Source organism: Dendrobates tinctorius, unplaced genomic scaffold, assembly GCF_039654945.1.
Source record: "Dendrobates tinctorius isolate UK_male_01 unplaced genomic scaffold, ASM3965494v1 ptg000022l, whole genome shotgun sequence".
NCBI lineage: Eukaryota > Metazoa > Chordata > Amphibia > Anura > Dendrobatidae > Dendrobates > Dendrobates tinctorius.
In genome coordinates this window covers 112,154,077-112,175,403 of record NW_027361690.1, presented here as the reverse complement: position 1 = coordinate 112,175,403, position 21,327 = coordinate 112,154,077, and the positions used below count along the sequence as shown (strand labels likewise).

Below are 21,327 nucleotides of genomic sequence, written 5' to 3'. Positions count from 1 at the left end.
TTACAACCGTATTTTTGCCCATATGTCATCCGTCTTTCTGTTTTTTGCCATTTTGTATGTCATCCATTTTTATACATGAATATAATATGAGTCCAAATGGAAAATCAGATGAGATTAACGCCTGCTGACATTTTTTCACAAAGACCATTGAACTGACTCATTGATTAATATTGGTCCTTGTATTGTCCGTGTGTGGCCTGTTTTCCACATGGACAGCACTCGAACCGAAAATACATTTTGTGTCGATGTGGCTTAAGGCTGAGTGATGGCAGCTTCCCAAGAAGTGTGTTTTAAGTTAGTCAGCCCTCAGCCTCATGTGTAGTTGTACAACAGAGCGATAATTGGTCACTATGTGTTATTATCAGTGGATGAAGAATCAGGAGATGCCGAACCTGCCTGCGTTAACAGATCTAGATGGAGATGGGAGTGATTTTGCATTGTGGGAAGATTACGATAAGGAAGACGATGAAAGCCACCAAACGCTTTCTCCGGCAAGTATGTACCAGACATGATCATTAGTTATGACTCTTGCTTTGGGCTCATTCAGGCGAGCATATTAAGTGAACGTGGGTTGTCTGTGTAAACATCGGACACCTGACCAATCTAATTCAATAGACCTGTTCAAATTATAGGTTTTTTCACACAATCCCAGTGTCCATGTGAAAAAACTAGCAGCAAGCACTATTCTCTTCTGCATCTCAGATGAGACTCACCCAATCAAGTCTATGGGTGCACTAAAAAATTGGATCCCGTAAGTATCATCTGTATTGCACCCGATTTTTACGGAAGCATTGCCATTGACTGTAATGATGTAGATGGAGTCACTGTATGCTTTGTCAGACATCATTTTCCACCATACCTGCCTATTTGAGAAGAGCATCAAGACATGATTGACTGCATTTTGGTGCCGTCCTCAAGTAGACAGATTCGGACGAAAATGATGTCCCCAATGGCGGTACATATGTCAGGGCAAAAAGCAATGACAACATAGCCCTAGGCATTGGATCTTCTGATAAAAAGTCACAACATGTCCTTCTTCCAGTTGAATATGTTATGATTTTTCTGTTATGGAGGATTGACTTCGTTAATATGGTACTGAAATAAAAATGTGACTATGTTGTGAACAGGTGCAGATTCCTTTCTCCCATCTTCTTATGAGATCGTAGAGGTAAAGCGATTATCTCCTGCTGGGACCTGGCGCTTTGTGAGTTTCCATTTTTTTTTCTTCCTGTTTTTATCTTTTTTACTTCATTGCACTGCACAAAAATGAGTTATATTTGGTATAGATTTTCTAATACATTCACTTCCTTACCAGAGCCATCAGTCTTTTTTTGTTTGCCTGTGTGTAAGGGGCTGTCACTGAGTGCCACAGAAAATAACTGAGTCTTGTGCATCTCTAATGAAGATGTTAAAGGGAATCTGTCACCCTATTTTTCGCCTATCCGCTGCCGGCACCGACATCAGGGGCTTATCTACAGCATTCTGTAATGCTGTAGCTAAGCCCCGATGTAACCTGAAAGATAAGAAGAATGAGTTAGATTATACTCACCCAGGGGAGGTCCGGGTCTGGTTTTGGTTTGATGGGTGTTGCGGTCCGGTCCGGCACCTCCCATCTTCTAACGGTGACGTCCTCTTCTTTCCTTCCCTTCGCGGCTCCTGCGCAAGCACACTGCTCTGCCCTGTTGAGGCAAGGTCCGGCGCCTGCGCACTGCAGTATTCTGCTCTGCCCTCAACAGGGCAGAGCAGTGTGCCTGCGCAGGAGCCACGACAGGCAGCAAAGAAGAAGATGTCACCGTTAGAAGATGGGAGGTGCCGGACCAGACGACGACACCCATCGGACCAAAACCGGACCCGGACCGCCCCTGGGTGAGTATAATCTAACTCATTTTTCTTATCTTTCAGGTAACATCGGGGGCTTATCTACAGCATTAAAGAATGCAGTAGATAAGGCACCTGATGTCGGTGCCGCCAGCTGATAGGCGAAAAATAGGGTGACAGATTCCCTTTAAATGGTTGTCCAACCTGTGTTGTTATTGCGACTCACTCGGCTTCCTAAAGAGGTAGACACAGGAACCGATTCTATTTAAAGTCCAGCTGGTTTATTGGAATCCTAATAAACCACCTCACAGGAAAACTTAAATACAGCCTTTTTCCGGCATAAAGTAAAACATAGAGTAATAAGTTCATAAAATACATAGAGTAACAAGTCCATAAAATAGTGCTGGTTAGCCCACCTGGCTTAGATTCCAGCTTCCAAGTCCTTAAGCAAAGGACATTCAATCTAGGAGACCTGCAATCTCCATAGGTCCAGCTTTCTTCAACACAAAAGCACATCTCCAGAGTTTGCAGCTCCAGACCTACTCACACTCAAATGCTTTATAAAGCTGGGTATTTATCCTCTGGTCTCCTCCCACTGCACAATTGTTCAATCATCCTAGCGCTAAACATGGCTGATTAACCCCTCCTATCACTTAGTGTGCTGGATGATTTGTCCTAGGTTTATACTACTGAAGCTAACAACCTCGGTGCCACATATCTCCCTTCTAGTACTTTTCCCGTGACTTTGTCACAAACCCCATAACATTTTTTAGAAATCTTTCAATAGTTTAAGGTAACAGTAGAAGTAATACTTTACCTATCCCTTGCCGCTCTCTTCTTGTGTTTTCTTTGTCACCCACCAATTTATGTACATCCAGTTCCAGCAAGATGTGTTAACCAGATATTGGCTAGATTGCTTCAAGCAGCGATTACAAGTAGGGATGGGAAGACCTGTGGATGTTTGGGTCCATCAATGAATAGGGGGCCCGAACATCCATCGTTTTCCACGCTGTCATCTGTGTAACAGAGCAGGAAACACCGGCTCTGATCGGCGGTATGTTCATTGCCTCCAGTCAAAGAGCTGTGATTCCCACGCTGTCATACAGATGACAGAGTTTGTGCCAACAGCTGTGACCAGCGGGGAAAAGGTTACCACCGTCCACAGGCGTTGGCTGATGATAATACTACTCTCATCATCATATGCCTTTTCTCGCTGATAGCAGCGAGTGCAGGCATATGATTCTGAGTGTATTCACAAGCCGGCGCCTGTGCAATAAATAAAAGAAAAAAATGGTGTGCGGTCCCCTCTATTCTTGATAACCAATGCAGGTATAGTTGACACCTGCAGGCTGCAGCCCTCAGCGTTATCTTGGCTGTTTATCAAAAAGAGGGGGGGGTTCTCATGCCGTTTTTTTAAATTATTTAAAAAATGGCCTGCCTCCCCAATTTTGACAACCAGCCAAGCTAAAGCAGACAGCAGACAGCTTGGGGCTGATATTTTCAGACACGGCTGCAATGTTGAAACTTCTATGTATAAAGAGATTACAGTCTATACTGTGTAATGACTGCCTTCTAATTCCACAGGATCAGCTTCGTTATTCCATCACAATAAAAGGGAGACCTCTTACAATGTCTTTGGATAAACAGTAAGTAGTCATTAAATGTCTCATAGTGGGAAATTAGCTATTTAATAGCAAACAAAATCTGCTCAAAACTACCATATATCTGTATCAGGGTTTATATGTAAAAGTGAAATGACCGGAGATATCACAACTCAGCCTTTAAATATCAAACTTGCATATAGCTTGAAACATATTTTCAGTTTTTTTAGCCATGGGCAATAATATGCGTAGACCAATAACAATCCATAGAATTCCAATTGTTAATTCGAAAGTAAGAAGACAAAAGTTTGTGACTTGAATAGAAAAACATGAAAAGTATTTACAAAGTAAGACACCTTTCACACATATGCTGTGATCCAGGCAATGTCTATTTCATGGAAGGCAGCACATATTTCAGCAAAAGAATGCTAAACCACATATTGCATCCATCACAATAGCATGGCTTCACAGAAGAAAGAATCAGCTGATGAACTGGTCGCCTGCAGTCCAGACCTTTCAATTTTAACAAGGCTCACGACGATGGCATGGGCAAGGAGCTCATTTTCCGCACCCCGGCCACTACAGAAAAATGGAGTCCCTGTGTGTCTGAACAGATTACTGCAATGGACATTTCAAGGCTCCTCTGGTCTGCCACGCATTGCACGGCTCTGATTCCCCGTGAGCCCACGAAGAGGAAACCACACTAGTCCCTAAAAACGAACTCATCTTTACTGCCAGTTTTATTTGTACACAAACAACAGCAGGAAATGCAGACATCTTTCTTTAAGTGGCATGTCTTCAATAAACATTTTTGGCGGCACAGTTGGTGATTTGCAGAAGTTAATGACCTCCAACCTTCCTAGACATAGAGACACTTTAGCTGAGCTTTTCCAGTGACCTCTCTTCTGTCTACTTTTATACTTTTCGGGAACCACATAAATGAAGCACCTGTTGGTGCCACTTTACTGTATGTGCCCCCAGCCTTGCTGAGTCACCTCTTCTTGGACCTGCAGCCTCCAGTTTGCCTGCCAAGGGTATTCTTCTGCCACCAATGAAGTTCTTTTTCGATGTTTCCTTTATCTTCTTCTCTACTCTCTTCATCCACACACCCCAGGTGATGATCACCTTGACCAGAGGGTATCCTTCATCATTCATGGATCTTAAATAACTTACTTCCTGTGAAATGAATTTAGAGATTCCTAATCTGCCTCCTCAATGTGGGCAGGCCCTACAGTTAACTATGTGATACCCAAATGAACAGGAAATGGATCCACAGGAAGATAGCAATAAAATGTAGTATAGTAAAATACATTCTCATATATTTAAATGTCAGGAGTTGTCAGAGGAGTGGAACGCCAACCTCTCCACTCTCACACATCAATTACAAACATATAGTACATTATAAAAATCTGACTAAGAAGGTTCGGGACTAATGAGCGGCTGGAATCCTACATCAGACAAGATGGGACAACATTTCTCCTAAAACTCCAGCAATTGGTCTCCTCATTTCACAGACGTTTACAGACTTATTAAAAAGGAAAATGGGATGCTACACAATGGTAGTCACAACCTTGTCTCAATTTTTTGAGCTTTGTTGCCATTAAATTTTCAAATCATTATATTTAATTCTGTTTACATTTTACACTGTGTCCAAACTTTTGGGAAATTGGAGTTGTAGACACTAAAATTTAGCTGTATTATACAAATGTAGAGTCATAAGATAAATTAAGTACCCCCTCCTTGAATTGTATGTTTTTTCTTGTTAGGAAATAATAATAATAATAATAATTTGGTCCTTTGGGCTTAATATTAGTTAATATAACCTTACATGAACAACAACACATGACAAATTATTTTCTGTCCATTATACATATATTTAACAAAAACTTGGCCAAAATGTAGACGTGTATGAAAATTTAAATACTTCTTCCATAGGATTTAAGAGGGTAAGTTGCAACAATATGCTGCTAATCAAATGTTCTTGATTAATTGTTTATCAGGAAGAGTGACCACATACTGTCTATAAAAGCAGAAACTTTAGTAGTTTTAGTCTCGATCATTCAGGCATATGTTAATACATAATGTCAGAGAAGAAAGATATCAGCAATTATTACTGCCCATCAATCTGGGAAGAGTTATAAGACAATTTCTATAACTCTACATTGAGAAAAATTATTCACATATGGAAAGCATTCAAGACAGTTCACTATCTTCTCAGGAGTAAACCTCCCAGCAAATTTAACCCAAGGTTAGATTATGCAATGTTCACAGAAATTGCATGCAAGAAATCCAAGAGTTAAGGGCCCATCACACTAAGCGAGATCGCTAGCGATATCGCTAAAGCGTCACCAATTTTGTGATGCAACAGTGATATTGCTAGCGATATCGCTATGTGTGATACTTACCTCCGACCGGCTCCCCCGCTGGCTATCGCTGATCGCGCGAGAACGTCCTGGGCCGTTTCTCATCGGCCGCTTCCTGCTGGCGCCGACGAGCGACGCGTGGACGCGGGCGGGAGGACGTCTTCATCGCCGCGTCTGACAGGTAAGTAACGACTGCCGACCGCTGCTATGTCACTGGTGAGATCTGCCTGTTTGGCAGCTCACTAGCGACCATTTAGCGATGCACCAGCGATCCTGACCGGGTCGTATCATTGTCGGGATCGCTGGTGCATCGCTTAATGTGACGGTACCTTTACAGCTTAGTCTCTATTGGCTTCCGCATATTAAATGTTTAAGTTCATGATAAAAAATTAATAAAAGATTAAAAAAGTATGGCATTTTGGAATAGTTGCCAGTAGAAAACATCTTTCATTTACAAAGAATGCTTCTGCAAAAGTGTCCATAGAATAGAGGAGACCAAAGTGGAGTTGTTTAGCCATAATGCTACATTTGGCAAAAACTTAACAAAGCATAGCAGCACAAACACCTCATATCAAACGTCAAGAACAGTGGTGGAGGGGTGATTATTTAGGCTTTTTTTCAGCCACAGGACAATGCACCTTGAATCATTGTGTCAACCATGAACTCCTCTCTATACCACAGTATTTTAGAGGCAAGGCTTGGCCAAAACTAGGTCATGCAAAATTATAATGATCCCTAGCATACCAGAAAATTTACGTCAGAATGGCTGAAAAAGAAAAGAATCAAGGTGTTACAATGAGCCAAAGTCCAGACCTTAACCCAATTGAAATGTCAGCTGGTGCCTTGTATTTCAGAAGCTGTACTACTGTAAGGGGGACGACCAGACCGCGTGTATCTGTGTGCCGGTACCGGGACTGATAAGGCTGCATCCCCTGTTCCCTGAGGGAAGCAATAGCGAGCCAGACCAACCTCCTGACGGTGGGAGACGGTGGAAGATAAAAGAGAAAGCGTGCGCAGCAGAGGACAGTTTGGTGTGAACAGAAGGCAGCGCACATTCAGGTGAGCTGCGCACCCCATTCCCCACACAGAGGACCGGCGCAGCGACAGGCTGCAATGACAGGGTCCTCTGATGTCTGCAGAGGGACCGGTGTGCTGAGGAGAGCCGTGCGTCCAGCAACAGCCAGGTAGAGGAGTGCTCTGTCCTGGGAGCATCAGCAGCGTGCAGGCCAGTGTTTGCCGTCTCCCGCCGCCAACAGCGGAGACCAGAAAGAGAGAGGAACGTGCAGTGTTTGCCCAGTGACTATGGAAAACAAGGTGCCAAACGCTTTTGGGCCCGTGAATATAGCGCATGTGCCACATTAGTGAGACCGAGTACAGGACTGACACTTGTACCCTACGTTTTGTCAGTTTTATATTTTTGCTGAGCCACGTTGGGCTTGTACAGTACTGTGCCCTTCACCCTTGTCAGCTACTGTAGCATATGGACTAAGCTCAGCGGCAGGTTCCCGAGACCGACCACTGCCGCCAGAAGACGAGGCATTGTTGTATACAGGATCCCACTGGAAAAGACACCGTGCCTGCCGTTGTCGGCGCTATTGACTTCATAGTCTGAGGGACTACCAACTTGCTTACTGGAACCGCTGTTTAACTGATCCTTTATTCGTGAACTCTGCATGTATATCCTTTTGCTATTAGAATGAGTATTCCCCTGTTTTACCCATTACCTCCCTGCGTGGAGTATTCCCTGTTCATTAAAAATTGTTAACCCTTGCTCTGCCTCCTGTCCATCACTGCATCCCGCAACCTGCTCACACTACAATGTTTACATCCAACCAACACTGGAACAAAACCATTTGAATGGTGGGGGCACCTGGTGTTGGACCCCCACCAATGTTCCACTGATGACCTGTCCTGTATTTAGTTCATCAAATACGAATGCCTGAACAACCCTTTTAAGTAACATTGTTCATAAGAATGGGCTAAATTTCCATCATAACGATGTGAGGAACTGATAAAGCCATATAGAAAATTATCATTTTGAGTTATTGCTGCTGCTAAATGTTGTTCTACAAGCTATTTATTCATGGGTGTAGTTTATTTTCCTCACAACTCTCCTGCATTTGGCCCAATTTTTGTTACAATAAATAATACTGTGTAATTTGTCATTTGTTGGGGTTCATTTACCTTATAAGGACTAATTTTTTTCATTATTTGCGCATACATAAAACCATAGAACTAAAATAGGGTGTACTTACTTTTTCTCATGACTATGTGAGCTGAATTGCTGCTCTAAACATTGTTGTTTTATTTGCCTTTCAGACTTTTTTTGGCCAATGATTTTCAAGTATTTGTGGATGGCAATGTGGACAAGTGGCTGCTGAAGTTTATTTTAAGCATGGTTGGTCTTACTTTATTTATTTTCATTGATATAATCCAGTATCACCAATAAAAGTAATATATAGTCTTCACATACCTGGCAACAAAGATGTTGCCCACAGCAACCAATATGATCAATGGTTTTCTTTCTCAGACCTGCATTAAGAAAAATTAAAAGAAATAAAAGCTCAAATATGATTGGTTGCTATGGACAAAGTCTTCATATGTTTTCATAGTTTTTCGCTGCTCTGCTTTTTAGTTACTCTGTAATAAAATAACTAACATTAAACCTATGAGTAACCACTAATGTTGTTTAATTTTAGGGTGAATGCTACCATTCTGGTCAGATCCTGGAATCCACTGGGTCATCTGTTACGTTGAGGACATGTTTAGGACTTCGGTATCTCTAACGTCTATTTAAACTACAAAATGAAATATTTGGTCAAGTTAGGGATATATTATGATTTTTTTAATCTAATATCTGCAGACAAGACAGAGTTGTACTATATGACTGTAGCATATGCCATCTTCATTTCAGTACAGCCTGTGTGATCTCACTTAGCCCCTTGGCACACTCTAATCTTTGTATGATTGTCTCCTTTCTTGGTGTACACAATCCCTGGGGTATTACCTTCCTTCTACCATGTTCTACAAAGTCCTCTCTTCCCTGCTGCCAGGAGCATAGCTATACTGGGTGAAGGGATTGGAATTGTACTCGGTCTTGGAACCTGGGGGGGGCCCAAATGGTCCTTTTGGCCCATATGAGAAAACCAATAGTAATAAAGACCTGGGGGCCCTGTTGGAGATTTTACATTGAGGTCCACAAGCTTGAAGTTACCCTACTTCCCGCTGGTATCTCTTAGGGTCCCGTTTCACATAGCGACGCACCAGCGATCCCGACAACCATACGACCTGGTAGGGATCGCTGGTGCATCGCTGCATGGTCACTAGTAAGCTTCCAAACAGGCAGATCTCTTGAACCACGCACCAGCGATCCCGACAATGATGCGACCTGGTAAGGATCGCTGGTGCGTTGTCACACAGCAGCTATTCTGAACAATTCCCGCCTGCGTCCCTGAGTTCTTCGTCGCCAAGGAGGTCGCTCGTCGGCGTCAAACAGAGCGAGGCATGCTGGCCAGCGGGACGCTGGCGATGACAAAATGGCCCAGGACATTTGAGCAGGATCAGCGATATCCAGCTGGGGGGGCGGTCACCGCTATGTGTCACATGTAGCGAGATCGCTGTTGCGTCACAAAATCGGTGACGCATCAGCGATCTCGCTAGCGATCTCATTATGTGAGACGGGGCCTTTACACTAACCTTGCATTGTGTGACCATGAAAGTGTTCTGTTCCACAGGAGAGACGCCAGATGTTGCAGATGGCGAGCTGGGATATTGAGTTCCACTGGCAGCAGATAGTAGTCTCACAAAGTGGAGTGCTGGACTTCCCTTGTCTCCACAACAATTGTCAATAGTAGGAGGTTGCACTCATGGAGACAGGCTATGCCTCACCCGAGCGCACTCCAATAGAGGTGATGTCTGTGTGTTAGTGTTAGAGCATCCATGGTGTTAGTGCAATTGAAGGCACCTGGATACACCTCTTTTCTGAAAGCAGCAGTCCAGTGATTTATTTTTTTAAAATTTCAATGCCAGAATGGTGTCACAAATGTAAGTTCGCTTCCTCTAATAATATACTCACTACCTGCTGTCTTCCAGAGTCACTGACACCACTCTTGTCTCTATCCGCCATCTTATGAGCTCAGCTCCTGACCGACCGGAAGACAGAGGTAACAGTCACTAGAGTACAGTTCACTTCACTTACTATTTACAGGATAATTACTGGAAAGCACAGTCCAAGTAATGTTTCATTGAAAGAGGGATCTTTCAAGGGTTTTCTCGCCATAGTGTCGAACTAGAAAATAGGAGAGTCCGAAGCACTGGGCTACCACAATGGGTGGAGGCTGACATAACGAGGGTTTTGAGGAGATGGGGCAAGACTTAATGTGGGAGGGTTTGGGGGATGGGACATTTATAATGGGGTGTAGGGGAGGAGTTTGCCACTTTTCCACTCCCTGAGCCAGACAAGCAAGTTAGCCCTGTCACATCTGTCACCTTACCTCAAGATGTCATCGTTGGATCAGCACCTAGAATCGCTGAGGATGGCTGCCAGCAGTCAACCCACAGGCTGGTTAGACGAGCATGTGGCATGGATTATCGACGGTGGAGCGAGGATGGCGGCGACATTATCCCTGCCGGATTTGGGGGGTTGATTTTGGTTCCACACTCAACTGTTCTCTGACCAGTCTCCATGGGCTAGGCATTGGCACAAAAGCCCCTTTAGGGACCCTTTGGCCCATGTGCTGCGATCTAGACTCCCTGCCAGGCCCCATCCGGTAGGAATCCAGGTGCACAGCCTAGCTCTGTGGTGTTTGCAGGCCTCTGCTTGCTACCGGGACGGGCCTGCTACCGCTGACTCAACGGAAAATGTGTCATCAATGGCGGGCAGTTGTGTTGATGTGCTTATTTGGCAGCCTGCTTCTGTTAACAGTGAGGACCCACTTCAGAGTCACTCCTCAGCAATATCAGACAGTGGGCTGGCTGCCAAGGGTTCCCCCTTGGCACCACAGCTTGTTGGTCTACCCTCTACATTAGGTCCATTCCATCCAGGACCTCCACATTTTACAGGACCTCAGGGCTATGGCCCCCTCCCTTATTTCCACCTGCTGGAGATCCATCTGATGGGAGTTCAGGCACCGAAGCCCACGACAGCCATCCGGATGCTGTATTTCCGACTGGTGGAATCACAGCTCCCATGCGGCCTGGTGAGTATTACACTTTGTCATGTCTGTTTTCCCCTATTCTTATGACACAGGGTGTAGTTGGTAGTCAGGGTACAGGGGTTGTATGCACATTGTCGGGTATTTTGATTTGTGTTTGCCTACAGACACAGACTTTGGTTCAGGTTGTTCTGTTCTGTCCCCGCATGAGGAATTGTGACGACTCCTGGAGTGGACCCTCTGGGTCATGGCACCAACCCTCCCACGGCGAGCTGACCTAGTGAAGACCACCCCCTATACAGGGAGTGTCAGGGGCAAACCCCAGGGGGTAAGGTACCACGACTGCTGGCACCAGGCGGCCGGCTCACAGGAGATACGAGTGGGTGAGTGTGTCTGCAGGAACGTGTAAAGCATGGACACGGGAACACGTGGTATACAGAGACTTCGTACGTCCGGGTGTGAGTGAAGCAGGATGCGTGCAAGGAGCACGTCAGAGCACTGAGTCAGGCAGCAGGTGTGCCGGGAGGTGTAACAGAGTACAGGAGCAGGGTGCGTGCCAGAGGGCACAACTGAGCTTAAGACAGAGTGCAGGATTGGAACGTGTGCCAGGAGGCACAACTGAGTAAGAGACAGAGTACAGGATCAGAGCATGTGCCAGGAGGCACAACTGAGTATGAGACAAGGCACAGGGTCCGAGTGTGTGCCAGGAGGCACAACTGAGTATAAGACAGAGCACAGGATCAGAGTGTGTGCCAGGAGTCACGACTAAGTACAAGACAGAGTGCAGGTTCAGAGCGTGTGCCAAAAGGCACAACAGAGTGCAAGGCAGGGGACCTGAATACAGCGCACAGCCAGGCAGGGACACGGCAGACCAAGCCAGGAAGCACAACAATAATCAGGCACCTCCCCTAGGAAGAGGTAGCCTGATATAGCACATGATCACGAGAGCTTCCGGGTCAAGTCCTCCAGTACCATAGAGAGGACTGACCTGGAGACCGAACTGAGAAAAGCGCGCAAGCGCAGACATAACATGAAGGAGACAGGTACCTAGGTACGAGAGGTGCGCGTGCGCACCCGGCGGGACCCTCGGAGTGACCGCGGCTCCGGAAGAGATGACGTCGGGGCCGAGGTCCCGCCCCCAGGTGAGCGCGGCGTGACAGTACCCTCCCCTTTACGCCCCCTCTTTCTAAAACTGGAGAGGAACTTAGACAAAATCTGGGGTGCGTGGATATTCTCCCTGGGCTCCCATGACCTCTCCTCGGGGCCAAAACCCTTCCAATCGATCAAGAACATGGTTCTCCCTCTCACCTTCTTCATGGCCAAAATGTCATTCACCTCAAACTCATCCCCCAAGCCAACAGGCTGGGATGTGTGGCCTGGAGAAGGATGAAATCGGTTAAGAACCACAGGTTTAAGGAGAGACACATGGAAGGAATTAGGAATACGGAGTGAAGGAGGCAGCCTCAATTTGTAAGCAACATCATTAATCCACCTGAGGACCTCAAAAGGACCAATGTAACGGGGACCCAGTTTGTAAGATGGTACCTTAAGGCGGACGTATTTGGTGGAGAGCCACGCCTTGTCACCAGGGAGAAATGGAGGAACGTCCAGGCGCCTCTTGTCAGCGTGTAATTTCATTCTGTCCCGAGCTTTCTCGAGAGCGGTTTTGGTCTCCTGCCATACCCTGGAGAACTCCACAGACAGAGAATCGGCAGCAGGTACCCCTGAGACAGGAAGTACCGGTAGAGGCACATTGGGATGCTGTCCAAAGACGATGAAGAAAGGAGACTTGGTAGACGATTCACTGGAGTGATTATTGTAGGCAAACTCAGCCCAAGGAAGTAGACCGACCCAGTCATTCTGATGAGCATTAGAAAAATGCCGGAGGTAGGATGTAAGGATCTGGTTGGTACGTTCCACCTGCCCATTGGTTTGGGGGTGATAGGCGGAAGAGAAATCCAATGACACTTTCATGAGTCCGCATAGAGCTCTCCAGAACCAAGAGGTGAATTGGACCCCTCTGTCTGACACAATGTGCTGGGGGAAGCCGTGAATCCTGAAGATATGGGAAATGAAGATCTTCGCCAAGTCAGGAGCAGAGGGTAGTCCGGGAAGAGGAATGAAGTGGGCCATCTTTGAAAATCGGTCTACAACCACCAAGACCACAGTACAACCGGAAGAACAAGGCAGATCAGTAATGAAATCCATGGCTATGTGCTGCCATGGAGCCGACGGAACGGGAAGCGGGAGCAGAAGACCAGAGGGTGGTTGTCTGGGTATCTTGTTCTGGGCACAGAACGGGCAAGATGCCACAAAGTCTTGAACATCCTGGGAGAGTGAAGGCCACCAATAATAGCGAGAGAATAAGTCCAAAGTCTTTTGGACACCAACGTGGCCGGCAATCTTGGATGAATGTCCCCAATTTAACACTCGTTTTCGGTTATTCTCAGCCACAAAGGTTCTTCCCGGAGGTAACGTGGTTAACTTGACAGGAGCCACGGTAATTACTTTTAATGGATCAATGATATGAGAGGGTTCTTCCTCTGCATCAGACGACAGGAATGATCTTGACAACGCATCCGCTATAACGTTTTTATCGCCGGGCCGAAAATGTAGTTCAAAGTCAAAGCGGGCGAAGAATAGGGACCACCTGGCTTGCCGAGGATTGAGCCTCTGTGCGGACTGGATGTACGCCAGGTCCTTATGGTCCGTGAAGATCTTGAATGGATGTATGGCGCCTTCCAGTAAGTACCTCCACTCCTCCAAGGCCAATTTAATGGCCAATAGCTCTTTGTCGCCAATGGAGTAGATCTGTTCAGTGGAGGAAAATAATTTAGAAAAGAAGCCACAGGTGACAAAATGTCCAGAAGAGGATTTCTGCAGAAGGACTGTGCCAGCCCTGGTAGAGGATGCGTCCACCTCGAGAGTGAAAGGTCTACTAACCTCAGGTCGGTGAAGCGCCGAAGCAGCGGCGAAGGCTTGTTTCAACGACTGGAAGGTCTCTTCAGCCTCAGAGGACCAAGCCTTTGGGTTAGCTCCCTTGCAGATAAGGGATGAGATGGGGCGAACCAACGAGGAGAAATGAGGAACGAACTGTCGGTAGTAGTTCGCAAAACCAAGGAAGCGTTGGATTGCCTTCACCCCTTGGGGCTGTGGCCAATCGAGGACGGCGGACACCTTTGCCGGATCCATGCGTAGACCTGATTCTGAGATAATGTACCCCAAGAATGGCAGGGACGTTTGCTCGAAGGCACATTTCTCGAGCTTGGCATAAAGGCGGTTCTCCCTCAGGCGCTGGAGGACTTGACGCACGTTCTTTCTTTGGGCGGAGAGGTCTGGAGAACAAACGAGGATGTCATCCAGATAGACTACCACGCAGGAGTACAGCATATCCCTGAAGATGTCCTTCCGCGAACTCCTGGAACACCGCTGGGGCATTGCAGAGGCCGAAGGGCATGACCAAGTACTCGTAGTGACCGTCTCTGGTGTTAAAGACGGTCTTCCACTCATCACCGGAACGAATGCGGATCAAGTTGTAGGCCCCGCGAAGATCCAGTTTGGTGAAAATTCGAGCTCCTCTAAGCCGGTCAAAGAGTTCCGGGATCAATGGCAATGGGTACTTGTTCTTGACCATGATATCTTTCAGGCCTCGGTAGTCTATGCAAGGACGGAGGGAGCCGTCCTTCTTTTTGACAAAGAAAAATCCCGCTCCCGCGGGCGAGGAGGACTTACGGATAAAACCTCTCGCAAGGTTCTCCTGGATATACTTAGACATAGCTTGGGTTTCAGCAGGGGATATCGGATATATTCTACCCCTGGGTGGCGTAGAACCAGGAATGAGGTCAATCGGACAGTCATATGGCCGATGGAGGGGCAGAGTCTCAGTCTCCTTCTTGTCGAAGACATCTGCAAAGGACCAGTAAGCCGACGGCAGACCTGTAGGTGCCGGGGATGGACAGGCAGAGTTCATTGGATGGACGGGCAACAGGCACTTCTCCTGACAGGACGGTCCCCAACGGAGTATCTCGCCCGACCGCCAGTCCAGGGTTGGCTCATGAGTCCGTAGCCAAGGGAGACCTAGAAGAAGCGTGTGAGACATGGTAGACAAGACGAGGAAGGAGATCTTCTCCCGGTGCAGGGCTCCGATCTGCAGCTCGATGTCTTCGGTGGCCTGGGTAGCGGTCTCCTCCATGGACGTACCATTGACCGAAACTATCGACCGAGGAGTCTCCAGGGATCTGACAGGAATCCGGTATTTTTTAACCGCCTCGAGTGTGATAAAATTCCCCTCCGCTCCAGAATCCAGAAAAGCCTCCTCAGAATAACGCTTGGCACCGAGATTCAATAACACGGACACGAGCAGGGGAGGAGAGGGATCACGTACACCTAGGGAGGCCTCTCCTACCAACCCTAGGCGGAGAAGTTTTCCGGCTTCGTGGGGCAGGAACGAAGGAGGTGAGAGGAGCTCCTCTCTCTGGCTGATTCACGGGCACGTTCCTGAAACCGCAGGTCAATGCGTGTCGCCAGAGAGATCAGATCCTCTAAAGAGGTGGGAGTATCCCGACCTGCCAGTTCGTCTTTGATCCGACCGGACAGGCCACGCCAAAAGATCCCTCCCTACGAGAGCCTCGTTGTTACAACCGAGATCGGAGGACAAGATACGAAAACGGATGGCATACTGTCCCACCGGTAGCGTACCCTGATGGAGGTTAAAGAGAGACTCGGTGGTAGAAACAAAAACCAGCAAATAATTCCAGCGGATGCTTCCTACTTGGCCATAAAATCCATTTTATTTATATCTTTTAAAATAGTTCCATGTGGCAGAAACCCAAATATATACAGGGGGTCAGAAGGAAAAAGGGCACACTGCTGCTTTATGCATGCAGACTACGCGTTTCGACCTTACTAGGTCTTCTTCTAGGTCTTAAGTGTGAGCAGTGTTCAAGATAGTAATATACCCTGCTTCCAGGAACTTGATCCAATTACAAAATTTGACTTAATTAAAATAGGGTGTATACCCTTACACAGGGATAAAACTTTGTTAAATACAAAATGTACTACATATTTAAAGCATATCGCTGCAAAGTGCCCTTATTTTTATCTAATACATTATTATTCACATCTTATATTTGTTCTTAGATATCACAAAGTTTACCATATGAACAAAAAAAAAAAAAAAAAAAACAATAAAAAGGGGAAAGGAAGGAAAATTCAAGTGTTTTTATATATATATATATATATATATATATAAAATGTATATTTTACCATTGGAAAACCTGCCATTTAGAATTGACTGATCAAATCTAACCTATTATTCAGTCTATTAGGTATACGGCTTTCCAGTGTAAAAATCCAATAACTTTCACGATTTAATAGAGTCCTTCTATTATTACCTCCCCGTAAGGATTTCTTTACTCTAAACCATAAAAGGACAAATCATTCAAATTTCCTTTATGTTCATACCAGAAATGTCTTGAAACTGCAGAGTCTCCTATCATATTCTCTTTTACTGCATCAGATAAATGTCTACGGATTCTTTTTTTCAAAGAGCCCGTAGTACAGCCAATATATTGTAATTTACAACTATTACATACAACAGAATAAACTACATTAGTAGTATTGCAATTGATAAAACTATTAATATTATATTCTTTACCATTTTTTACTGAAACTATTTTTTCTGTTTTATTTACAAATTTACAACATTTACATTTTTTAGCTCCACATTTATAAAAGCCCTTTAAATCAAGCCAAGTATGAGATTTTTGTTGGTCAACAATGTTATATTCACTAGGTGACAAAATAGACTGAATCGAACGCGCTTTTTTAGCGACAAATCTGATTTTATTTCTTTCTAAAATTTTATCCAAATCTTTGTCTTGTTTTAGGATAGGTAGATATTTCTTTATTATTTTAATTATATCTGTATATTGTGGTGTATATTCAGTACTAAAAGTAATATTTTCTTCACTATTTCTATTAGAAAATTTTTTATTCTTATTTTTACTTTTATTTTGCAATAATTTTTTCCTATCCACATTATCCACTATTGATATTGCTCTTGTTAAACTCCAATCTGGATAATGTCTATCATGTAATCTCTGACACGTTTTAACTTTTTCACTTTCATAAATCTGCTTATTTGAGCTATTTCTATGTATTCTAATTAGTTCTCCCACTGGTATATTTTTGATAGTGTGTGCTGGATGACATGAATCAGCATGTAAAATTGTATTTGATGCAGTCTGTTTCCTAAATGGAGCAATATCTACTTTCTTAGTTTCTGCATTTCCTAAAAGAGTGATATCCAAAAAATCTATTTTATGACTATCATAAATACAAGTAAATTTTAGATTAAATTCATTACAGTTAATATATTCGTTGAAATCATCTAATGATTTTTTTTATCCCATTCCATACAAATAACAGGTCATCTATATAACGTCCCATCCAAATGATGCGATTTTTAAAAGGATTTTGTTCATTATATAGGTGTTTTTCTTCCCATCTTCCCATGACTAAATTAGCCAGGGATGGTGAGAATTTCGCACCCATACTAACTCCTTTTGTTTGGAGAAAATATCTGTCACAAAATCTGAAATAATTATGTTCCAATAAAAATTTAACTCCATCCAACAAAAAATCTTTTATCTCTTTTCTATAATTACTATAGGTTTCCAAATAGTAATGTAAACTTGCCATTGCTACATTAAATGGTATCGAAGGGTATAAACCGATGACATCACAGGTGACCCAAGAATAAGTATGTTGCCATTCAAATGATTCCATCATACCTACAACTGCTTTAGTATCCCGCATAAAGCTGGGAATATTTTTTACCAAAGGTTGCAAATAAAAATCCACCCACTCACCTAATCTTTCCCCTAAACTTCCTATACCTGCCACTATGGGCCTTAGTGGTGGGGGAAAAATGTTTTTATGAACTTTCGGGAGTGAATGGTATATAGGTATTATAGGAAACTCAATATACATATATTCTTTTAATTTATTACTAATGGCACCAGTATATACCCCTTCGTCTAGTAATTTTTTTATTAACAAATTAAATTTATTCGTTGGATCTTGTTTTAATTCAATAAAGGAATCCTCATTCTGTAATACCATCAAATTCTGTTTTTCATATAAACCTGCATTAATCAGGACTATCCCTCCTCCCTTGTCTGCTTTTCTTATTAATAAATCTTGATTTTTTCTAACTCCTCCAAACCTATCCTTTCTTTATAAGTCAAATTATCTCTTTTCTTGATTTTACCAATACCATTATTTAAATTGATCAACTCTTTCTCTATCAGTTCTTGAAAAATATCCAAAATAGGCGGCCGGGATTTCAGAGGGTAAAAGGAGGGATTAGATATAGGAAAGTCCTGATTAAGTGTGATTTCTTCTAAATTCCCACTTTTTTTCATTGCATTCATATTCATTAAGGCGATCTGTTCATCAAATAAAAACAAATTATCTGCTTCTATATTCTCTTCAATGGAGATAGCCTGTTCTACCATCTCCTGTTCTTTGAAATGGCATTTCAAGGTAAGGGATCTTGCTAGACGATTAACATCCAGTATTGTTCTGAAGACAGTAAACTGATTAGTGGGAACAAAACTAAGACCTTTGGAAAGCACTGAGATTTGGGCCTCTGTTAACAAATAACTGGATAAATTCCAGATTGGTTTCATTGTTTCATACGATTTTTCTTCCGTGTGTTGTAGCCCTTTCTTGCAGTGCTTCCTCCCTCCCCGCTTCCTCCGTTTTTTGGAAATGCCGCATTAGAAGAATTTTCCAGCATAGTCCTTCTTTCTTCTCCGGATTCATCAGAGGATTCCATGTTTTCCTCTGAGGAGTACACAGTGGTTTCCAATGTGGTATTTAACTCTCGAAAGGTAACTCTTGGTTCCTTCAATATGGTTTTTTTCTTTCCTTTTAAATTTTTATAATTACCATATGATGATCGCATTGGTTTAACCCATGTGTAAACCTTATTGTTTTTATAGTCCTCTAAATCTCTTTCATATTTTTTCTTTTTCAAATCCGTAATTTTGGTTTCCAATTTCATCAGATTATTTTTGTTTTCAAATAATTTTATTGGTTTTTTGGAAATAAACAGGGTAGGGAAAGAAAGGTAGGAAGGGAGGGAAGGGAGTGGGGAATAAACAACCTTGTACAGGTACGGAAAAAAAATTTAAAAACTAGAGAACCCACAAACAGGCATAGAATAACATATATCGAATAACAACATAAAAGAATCATCAGATTATTTTTAAGTTTATTATTTAATAATTTAAATTCCTCCGTAGCTGTAAATCTTTGCATGCTGTTCTGTAAAGTTTTAATCTCTTTTTTTACTATTTCCAACTGTTTATTTTCTTCCTTAATTATTAGTTGTATCAACTTTAAGGAACAGTCACTGAGTATTCCATCCCAGTCTTTGTGAAAGTTTTCATCATATTGCTGTGTAACTCTTTTTTTTTTTATACGGAGACCTCTGGGGACCATATTTTTATCATAATAGGATTGTAAGGTATTTTGATCCCACCAAATCTTTAATTCCTTACACATTTTCAATTCCAAATCTTTCATTAAAGTGGTCAATTCCACTGATGTACTCATTAGATGTCCTGGGTTCGATTTAGACCCCTGAAATATAGAGGCAGATTTATTCAACCTTGCCTTGTAATCTTCAATGTCTTCAAAACTTTGACCTGTATTTTCAGTCATTTTAGTTTAATAAGATATGAGTCCAAAAACTTTACCCCCTGTATAAAAGCTGGGATTTATGTGCACGGCTAAATGTCTCAAAATACAAATTCAAACAAGAAAAATTATAGCCAGCTCACCAAGTTAGACGTCCTTAGTGGTTCTGCTCAATGCCAGGAAGCCGCACGGAGTTGTAATGGGAGAGGCACACCCATGTTGCAATAGAAACAAAAACCAGCAAATAATTCCAGCGGATGCTTCCTACTTGGCCATAAAATCCATTTTATTTATATCTTTTAAAATAGTTCCATGTGGCAGAAACCCAAATATATACAGGGGGTCAGAAGAAAAAAGGGCACACTGCTGCTTTATGCGTGCAGACTACGCGTTTCGACCTTACTAGGTCTTCTTCTAGGTCTTAAGTGTGAGCAGTGTTCAAGATAGTAATATACCCTGCTTCCAGGAACTTGATCCAATTACAAAATTTGACTTAATTAAAATAGGGTGTATACCCTTACACAGGGATAAAACTTTGTTAAATACAAAATGTACTACATATTTAAAGCATATCGCTGCAAAGTGCCCTTATTTTTATCTAATACATTATTATTCACATCTTATATTTGTTCTTAGATATCACAAAGTTTACCATATGAACAAAAAACAAAACAAAAAAACAAAAAACAAAAACAAAAAAAAACCAATAAAAAGGGGAAAGGAAGGAAAATTCAAGTGTTTTTATATATATATATACATATATATATATATATATATGTATATTTTACCATTGGAAAACCTGCCATTTAGAATTGACTGATCAAATCTAACCTATTATTCAGTCCATTAGGTATACGGCTTTCCAGTGTAAAAATCCAATAACTTTCACGATTTAATAAAGTCCTTCTATTATTACCTCCCCGTAAGGATTTCTTTACTTTCTCTAAACCATAAAAGGACAAATCATTCAAATTTCCTTTATGTTCATACCAGAAATGTCTTGAAACTGCAGAGCCTCCTATCATATTCTCTTTTACTGCATCAGATAAATGTCTACGGATTCTTTTTTTCAAAGAGCCCGTAGTACAGCCAATATATTGTAATTTACAACTATTACATACAACAGAATAAACTACATTAGTAGTATTGCAATTGATAAAACTATTAATATTATATTCTTTACCATTTTTTACTGAAACTATTTTTTCTGTTTTATTTACAAATTTACAACATTTACATTTTTTAGCTCCACATTTATAAAAGCCCTTTAAATCAAGCCAAGTATGAGATTTTTGTTGGTCAACAATGTTATATTCACTAGGTGACAAAATAGACTGAATCGAACGCGCTTTTTTAGCGACAAATCTGATTTTATTTCTTTCTAAAATTTTATCCAAATCTTTGTCTTGTTTTAGGATAGGTAGATATTTCTTTATTATTTTAATTATATCTGTATATTGTGGTGTATATTCAGTACTAAAAGTAATATTTTCTTCACTATTTCTATTAGAAAATTTTTTATTCTTATTTTTACTTTTATTTTGCAATAATTTTTTCCTATCCACATTATCCACTATTGATATTGCTCTTGTTAAACTCCAATCTGGATAATGTCTATCATGTAATCTCTGACATGTTTTAACTTTTTCACTTTCATATGGTAAACTTTGTGATATCTAAGAA

The 21,327-nt window shown here is 42.6% G+C and overlaps 1 protein-coding gene across 1 annotated transcript in view; it reads left to right on the top strand.

Moving 5' to 3' along the window:
- The first annotated feature begins 224 nt into the window (after window positions 1–224).
- Window positions 225–21,327, top strand: part of LOC141084354 (disintegrin and metalloproteinase domain-containing protein 9-like) — a 135,152-nt gene continuing 114,049 nt past the window's right edge. Inside the window, exons 1-5 of the mRNA XM_073569048.1 lie at window positions 225–495; window positions 1,128–1,204; window positions 3,403–3,464; window positions 8,102–8,180; window positions 8,482–8,558. Of these exons, the coding sequence (XP_073425149.1) occupies window positions 351–495; window positions 1,128–1,204; window positions 3,403–3,464; window positions 8,102–8,180; window positions 8,482–8,558 (440 nt within the window). The 5' untranslated portion in view covers window positions 225–350. The remainder of the gene's footprint in view (window positions 496–1,127; window positions 1,205–3,402; window positions 3,465–8,101; window positions 8,181–8,481; window positions 8,559–21,327) is intronic.